At 47.0% G+C, this 7528-nt stretch overlaps 1 protein-coding gene across 1 annotated transcript in view; it reads right to left on the reverse strand.

The window, feature by feature from the left end:
* Positions 1 to 378: 378 nt before the first annotated feature.
* lcp1 (lymphocyte cytosolic protein 1 (L-plastin)) overlaps positions 379 to 7528 on the reverse strand; it is a 19479-nt gene continuing 12329 nt past the window's right edge. Inside the window, exons 3-16 of the mRNA XM_056466030.1 lie at positions 7457 to 7528; positions 6214 to 6337; positions 6007 to 6139; positions 5852 to 5933; positions 5600 to 5765; positions 5255 to 5397; positions 4311 to 4406; positions 4031 to 4226; positions 3534 to 3612; positions 3330 to 3444; positions 2364 to 2497; positions 2165 to 2285; positions 1036 to 1160; positions 379 to 827 (exon numbers count right to left, since the gene is read on the reverse strand). The exon at positions 7457 to 7528 is cut by the window's right edge and continues 92 nt beyond it. Of these exons, the coding sequence (XP_056322005.1) occupies positions 695 to 827; positions 1036 to 1160; positions 2165 to 2285; positions 2364 to 2497; positions 3330 to 3444; positions 3534 to 3612; positions 4031 to 4226; positions 4311 to 4406; positions 5255 to 5397; positions 5600 to 5765; positions 5852 to 5933; positions 6007 to 6139; positions 6214 to 6337; positions 7457 to 7528 (1719 nt within the window). The 3' untranslated portion in view covers positions 379 to 694. The remainder of the gene's footprint in view (positions 828 to 1035; positions 1161 to 2164; positions 2286 to 2363; positions 2498 to 3329; positions 3445 to 3533; positions 3613 to 4030; positions 4227 to 4310; positions 4407 to 5254; positions 5398 to 5599; positions 5766 to 5851; positions 5934 to 6006; positions 6140 to 6213; positions 6338 to 7456) is intronic.

The following is a 7528-nucleotide window of genomic DNA, read 5'->3' on the forward strand; positions in this document are numbered from 1 at the left end:
GCACCAGGACATTTCCCGGTGGCCTGACGGTGAGTTTGGCGTGCCACTGTGAGTCTGGCCTGTCCTGCCCTGCCCTCTTCCCTTACCGGTTGTCGAGCACCTACTACACCCCCCCCCCCCCCCCCCCCCCCCCCCCTCGCTCATCAGTTATCAATCTCCGGAGTCATCCTCCTCCTCCCCCTCGCCCCTCCCCCAGTCTTCAGTTACCGAACGCTTATGTGGCCTGAGGTACAATAAGTTTCAGATATGCTGTCCCAGTCCGCCCCTGACCTGTTGTGTCACATTCAGTTATTGTGTTTGGTGTGAACGGGCCTTTACTTTCTATGTGTGTGTGTGTGTTAACCTGGATTGAACCTCTCAAACAAACACACACTGGAGTTAAAAAACATACTGTTTTATTTGTGAACATGTAGATGAAAATCAGAGACTGAATGTGTGTTTGCTGTCATTTAAAGACTGAAAATCAGAACATTCTGCTCTCTTGACACACACACTCACACACTAACACACACATGACCTTTGACCTCCGCAGATTAAGCTTGATTTATACATATTAAAGTCATGAAGGCAACCATACAGACTCATGGCAGCTGTCTGTTAGTAAATGTATCCTGAGTGTCAGCAGTTCATCGCTGAGCTGTGTTCAGGCGTATAATGGAGGACAGGACAGAAGGAGTGTAATGGAGATCCGCTTCTAGATCCTCCTCATTCCTCTGGCCATCAGACACGCAAACACCGTCATCACCATCTTAGGCTTCACCTCCACCAGATCCTCCGGCAGCGCATACACACGCGCTCCGATCTTACGCGCCATCGAGATCGCATACCTGAACACACACACACACACGTGAGTTTAACACAGCTGGAGGATTCTGGGTTCAGTACAGCAGGAGTGACATTGATCAGAATGGACTGATCGGAGGACTGCAGTGATGAGTACTACAGAAATAACTGTGACCACTCTGCTTCTGACACTGCTAAACACATATCATTGGTTGATGAATATGCAAATGAGGGAAGTGGGCGTGTCCCTACTTGGCGTTGTTGAGCTTCTCTTCATCCGTCAGGTCCTCCGCCTTCAGCAGGTCATAGCGGATGGAGCCCGGCTGGATGGCATCAATCAGGTCCAGCACCGGCATACTGCTGCTGATGGAGCCGTCCTGTGGAGGGGTCAATGGGTCAGTGGAGAGGTCAATGCTGTGGTTATTGTTATGGTTGTTGTTGTGGTCTATACTGTGGTCAATGTTGTGGTTGTTGTTGTTGTTGTTGTGGCCAATGTTATGGTTGTTGTGGTTATTGTTGTGGTCAATGTTGTGGTCGTTGTTGTTGTGGTCAATGCTATGGTCATTGTTGTGGTCAATGCTGTGGTTATTGTTGTGGTAATTGTTGTGGTCAATACTGTGGTCAATGTATTGGTAATTGTTGTGGTCAATACTGTGGTCGTTGTTGTTGTGGTCATTGTTGTGGTTGTTGTTGTGGTCAATGTTGTGGTCAATACTGTGGTTGTTGTCGTGGTCATTGTTGTGGTCGTTGTTGTGGTCAATGCTATGGTCATTGTTGTGGTCAATGTTGTGGTCATTGTTGTGGTTGTTGTTGTGGTCAATACTGTGGTTGTTGTTGTGGTCAATGTTGTGGTCGTTGTTGTTGTGGTCAATGCTATGGTCATTGTTGTGGTCAATGTTGTGGTCGTTGTTGTTGTGGTCAATGCTATGGTCATTGTTGTGGTCAATGTTGTGGTCATTGTTGTGGTTGTTGTTGTGGTCAATGTTGTGGTCGTTGTTGTTGTGGTCAATGCTATGGTCATTGTTGTGGTCAATGTTGTGGTCATTGTTGTGGTTGTTGTTGTGGTCAATACTGTGGTTGTTGTTGTGGTCAATGTTGTGGTCAATACTGTGGTCAATGTTTTGGTCAATGGTGTGGTTGCTGTGGTCAATGTTGTGGTCAATGGTGTGGTTGTTGTTGTGGTCAATGTTGTGGTCAATGCTGTGGTCAATGTTGTGGTCAATGGTGTGGTTGTTGTTGTGGTCAATGTTGTGGTCAATGCTGTGGTCAATGTTGTGGTTGCTGTGGTTATTGCTGTGGTCAGTGTTGTAGTTGTTGTGGTCAGTTTTGTGGTCAGTACTATGGTCAGTGTTGGTCAGCAGTGTTTCTGTCTTCTGCTCACCTTAAAGCCGCTGATGGTTCCTTTGCCCGCCTGTGTGAGTGTTTCGTTCACCCATTGCACAATGGTCTCATCGATGATCTTCTGACCGTCACCCAGATCCTCCAGGATGTTCAGTGTGTATCTGCAGACAGACAGCAGGATGATGGAGGTGAGTGTGTCTCTGTGTGTGTGTGTGTGTGTGTGTGTGTGTGTATTTTACCTCCTCATGAGCTGCCAGAGCAGAGCCAGAGTCAGTGTTCGGTTTCCTTCATTCAGGTCCTGTCCAGCGATGCCCACCAGAGAGAACTTGGCCTCCTTCTTGCCCAGCTCCACTGCATAGTTACAGTTCTCCAGCTGTGGTACACAACACACTCATTACAATACATAGAATATATGGCAGATTAGACCAGGGCTGCGTCTGAAATCGCACACTTCCATACTATATAGTACACTAACACCAGTATGCAAGCCGAGCAGTACGTCTGACTTCATATGATTGTAAAAACAGCATGTGAGAAGTTCCTGGATGACCTGCTGCCTCCGGGGAGATTCTGTTGAGTGCATCTGATGGACACTCCGCTATCCCATAATGCACCACAAGAGAATTCCTGAATGAAAGTGAATGTGGGGAGGTCACATGATCATGACTAATGGTGGATGTAGTACGACCGTGTTCCATTCATACTACTCACATTCACACTATATAGAGAGCACACTTTCAATAGTGCATACTGAGCAGTAGGTGATTCTGGATGAGCACAGGGGTGATCAACCCTGCTCCTGGAGATCTGCCATCCCGCAGAGTTCAGCTCCAACCCTGAGCAAACACACCAGAACCAGTTCATGAGGAGCTGAGCAGCACCTGACCAGCACAGGCAGGTGTGTTTGATCAGGGCTGGAGCTGAACTCTGCAGGAGTCTGCAGTAGATCTGCAGGAGCAGGGTTGAGCACTCCTACATCAGTCAGATCTGAGTGATAATTAATGATCACAACATGTCCACCTTTTGATTAGTATTTAGCACAAAAAGGATTATTGTGCAACAGTTGTGCAAGATGAATCTTGCCTGAAGGAGTATTTCTTTGCGATGCCTAACCCTACTGAATGAGGAGTTTACCATGAGGACAGGTATGAACACCTGAGGTGTTGTGTGTTCCTGAAGGTGTTTGTGTGATGCAGCTCAGTCACCTTCTTCATGTTGCTGCCCAGTTTAGGGTACGGTGGTTTGTTGACTTTGTCCCAGTCCACTGGAACCTTGATCTTCTCATAGAGCTGGAAGATCACCAGCGCATCCGCAAGATCCCTGAGGAACAGCAGAACAAGAGGAGGATATCAGGTGTGTGAACAGCACGTGTGTGTGTGTGTGTGTGTGTGCAGTGGTTCAGCACTCACACATAGAGATGATTGACTCGTGGATTGACCCCCAGTGAGTTCATCCAGTTTCTGAAGGTTCTCTCCTCTCTAGTCTCTCCTGACAGAGACACAACAGAGACACAGGTGAGATCTGACCCCTGACCCAGCCCATGGGGTTGATTCCAGGAGAATACATGAAGGTGTACTAAGGTGATCCTCTGAGTGAAAGTGTTTGATAAATGCGTACATTTGAAAATTGTGCATTAAACCTGTGTAGCTGAGTGGGATAAGCTGTGTCTGATCTGGAAAATAAAGATGAGCTGTGCGGTACACAGCTGTAAAGCCTGCGCTTCATCAGTGTGTGTGCTTCAGTGCTGTAGTTTCTGCTGATCAGATGATGGGACAGATGTAAATGTGTGTTTGAGGGTCTTTGCGTCATCATGGATTTAAGATGCTGATGAGTGTTAAACGGGTCAGAACAGTGTTGTGTAAGCGTCCATGCATCGACAGACTGATAGTGTTCTCTGTGTTCTCACCCTCAATGGAGCTCCAGTCGATGTCCTGGTTTTCGGGCTTCTTCAGAGCGGGATACTTGTTGAACAGGTTGGCCACGTAGGCCAGGTTGAGTTTGGGGTTTCCGCGCACCACGTCTGTGGCGGTGACGAACTGTCGGCAGCCGAGCCGGTCCGCCTGCTCCAGCATACACTCCGCTCTCTTCAGGTCGTCTTTCTCCTGCCGGCGCACAGACAGAGGTATTAAACTCTGTGTGTGTCAAACCTGTTAAACACAACACTGAGCATGATCAGCATCCCTCACCCGTATGCCGCTGATGTCGATGGGGATCGCCGGGATTCCCTCCTCGTCTCCTTTGGGTGCCACCTGGTTCAGGATGTTGTAGTAGGCCTTGGAGTCCTGCACACACCAAATGCAGAGGGTGACCTATTCTGCATGTTTAACAAGATTTAGAAGTGTCTGCTGTGTCTAGAGAGAGAGTGTGTGTGTGTGTGTGTGTGTGTGTGTGTGTGTGTGTTTGAGCTGAGAATAACACACAGATAATGTCCTCTACCTCTCTGTAACTGACCCTTTCAGGCTTTGATCCTAACTGTGGTGTTTTGGTGACTGTCGCTTTAAATGCAAATGAGATTGGGCTCTTTTCAGAAGAGGGCGGAGCTACAGATGCATATGCATAACCATAGTGGGAGATGTAAAACAGCAGTGTGTGTGCATGTGTGTTTCAGTGTGTGTGTGTGCTTCATGCTTCTGTCAGTCTATGTCGCTCCTCATCTAAAACTCCACATCTATAATCCTCTTAGTCTATGCTGACATTATCTTCAGCAGCTCAAACACTCTAATGGCTAATGGACAGACGGCTGCTTCTCACTCAGGGCTGCTGTTTATGCTAATGAGATGGAGACTAGTGGGCGGGGCTTTCCCCCTCTGATGACACGTACAAAGGGAGAATGTCAATCAAAGTGTTTCATTCATCAAGTCTGATTATAATAAATACTATTAATTACTGTTGACCATTAGAGGCTGCTGGAGAGATTCACACACTGCTGACACACACACACACACACACACACACACTAATGGACTTAAACCCTGCATAAAAGTGGGTTTTGCATACTAGGTGCCCTATAAGTATTCACAAGAATAGAGACTGACGAGTAATAATAATAGTGAAGTGTTGCTGAATGTCTTGAGAGCATCTTCTGCAGAGGTGTGTGTGTGTGTGTGTGTGTGTGTTCATCCAGCAGTACCTTAATATCAGAGCTGAAGTTGTTGATTTTGGGGCATCCGGCCTCCTCCAGGTGATAGTTGGCCCAGCGCAGCAGCAGCTCCTCTGGGGACAGCTTGACCAGATCCTCCAGACTCTCTCCATCTCTCAGCAGAGCGATCAGAGCTGCGCACACACACACACTCATAAAACAGTGGTTCACACTCCTCATCTCTCCACTGGCACCCAGTTTGTTCTCATAATGAGGCTAAGGTCATTTTCCAGACCCTTTAGTGTCTCTGTTCCTCTGTGTTGGAATGAGCTGCAGACCTGAACTCTTCCACACACACACACACACACACACACAATTGTGTTTATTGATGCGTACCTTCGTTCCTGCTGATCTCGATGTCTGCGAACAGGCCGATCTTGATGACCTGCCACAGGAGTCCCAGTACTAGATGCTGCCTGCCCTCCTTCAGGTCCTCTGCGCCGATGTTCACCACGTGGCAGCCGATGGCGGAGGCAGAGTTCAGCGCCAGGTTCAGGTTCTCCTGTTAGAGACGGTGTTTGAGATAGGGCAGTGTGTGTGTGTATGTGAGAGCTGCAGTGGTGTGTGTGTGTGTGTGTGTGTGTGCACCTGTATGGTGAAGGGCGTCAGCTTCTTCTTGTTGATGGTCCTCTCATCAATGGTGTCGGGCACAGACAGGTTGATCATCTTACTGTAGAGAGAGAGTAAAGTGTTGAGCTCAGACCTGCAGTACCGCGGTATTCCTCAGTTCTACTCTGCTGTACCAGAGCACGATGCCGTCTCCCACCGCCGTGAACAGGTCATCAGTGCTGGGGTCCATCGGCAGAACATGCTGGCAGTCTGGGTCCTTCTCCAGAGCCTTGTTGACCCAGTTCACAAACGCCACCTTCTCCTCCTCTGCGCACACACACAGTAGAGTCCAGTTAGGTAGAGTACAGATACAGTAGAGTAGAGAAGAGTCCAGGACTCACCAGAGTACGAGTGCTGTGTTCCCGACTGCTCGGATGTTCCAGCCACTGAGCAGATCCCCTCCTTCTTATTGATGGCCTTCCGGAAGGTTTTGGCCACTTCTGAACTCTTTAAATCATGAACCACCTGTCACACACACACACACACACACACACACACACACACACACACACACACACACACACACACACACACACACATGAGCTTCATAATACTCACAAATTCAGATCTCATTAATACTCCTGCATTCTTTATGAAATATTTCACAAGTGTGTTTAACGGAGAGCAGATTTCTGCTCATAATAGTGTGAATAACTCATCTCTCATAACTAGATATTCTTCAAGACACCAGTATTCAGCTTAACCTGACATCTAACGGCTTAACTGGGTTAATTAGGAAGTCAACAGTGGTTTTGTAGTTAATACATACGTTTATGGATATATATATATATGTGTGTGTGTGTGTGTGTGTGTGTGTGTCTGTGTCTGTGTCTGTGTGTGTGTGTGAATTTTCACACCCAAACTAAAAGAAATCTGACTTCCTCCAGAAGAGTAATCTAATAGGAAAGACAGTGGAAATGTCCGTCCTCTGTTAAACATCACTTGAGGAATATTTGAACAAGTATTGTGTCAGTCCAATAGCCTTGTGGTTAGTGCACCGACATATGGTGCAGTAGCACGTCAGGGCGTCCTGAGTTCAAATCCCAGCTCGAGGACATTTCTCTACTACCCCCCCCCCCCCCTCTTTCTCTCCATCTTGGCTCCCTGTCTCAATACTGTCCTGTCTAATAACGGCAAAAAAGGCCTAAAATAAATCTTAATAAAGACGTGTAATTTGACCAGAGGGTGAACACTTTAGCCTATATAAAGTAGTAACCCTTAAAACTGAAATAAAAATGTGTAAAACCATGTAAACATATTTAAACAAGATAATAAAACATCAAATAATGTAGAAAAGTGTCTAAAGCTGAAACTCTGAAGAGTCTATGTGTGCTGTGGAAAATGAAGAGCTTTTATTGAGCTCATAGTGTGACTGGATGAGTGTTTATCACTGTAGTCATTATATTCTCTCTCTCTCTCTCTCTCTCGTTACGATGCCTCACCTCAGCATCTTTACTGTTCTTACACAGAAGCTCTGGAGTGAAGCTCTACAGTGCTCATCATCTAACACTAATGAACAGGAGATTGAACAATCTTCATTTCTCTGTCTTTCTCAGACTGGTGACCTTTGACCTGTGACCTGACCTTGGTGAACTCGTCGAAGGTGATCTTGCCGTCCTGGTTGAGGTCCATAGTCCTGCTGATCTCCTGGATGAT

The sequence above is a fragment of the Danio aesculapii genome, chromosome 9, assembly GCF_903798145.1.
Source record: "Danio aesculapii chromosome 9, fDanAes4.1, whole genome shotgun sequence".
Taxonomy (NCBI): domain Eukaryota; kingdom Metazoa; phylum Chordata; class Actinopteri; order Cypriniformes; family Danionidae; genus Danio; species Danio aesculapii.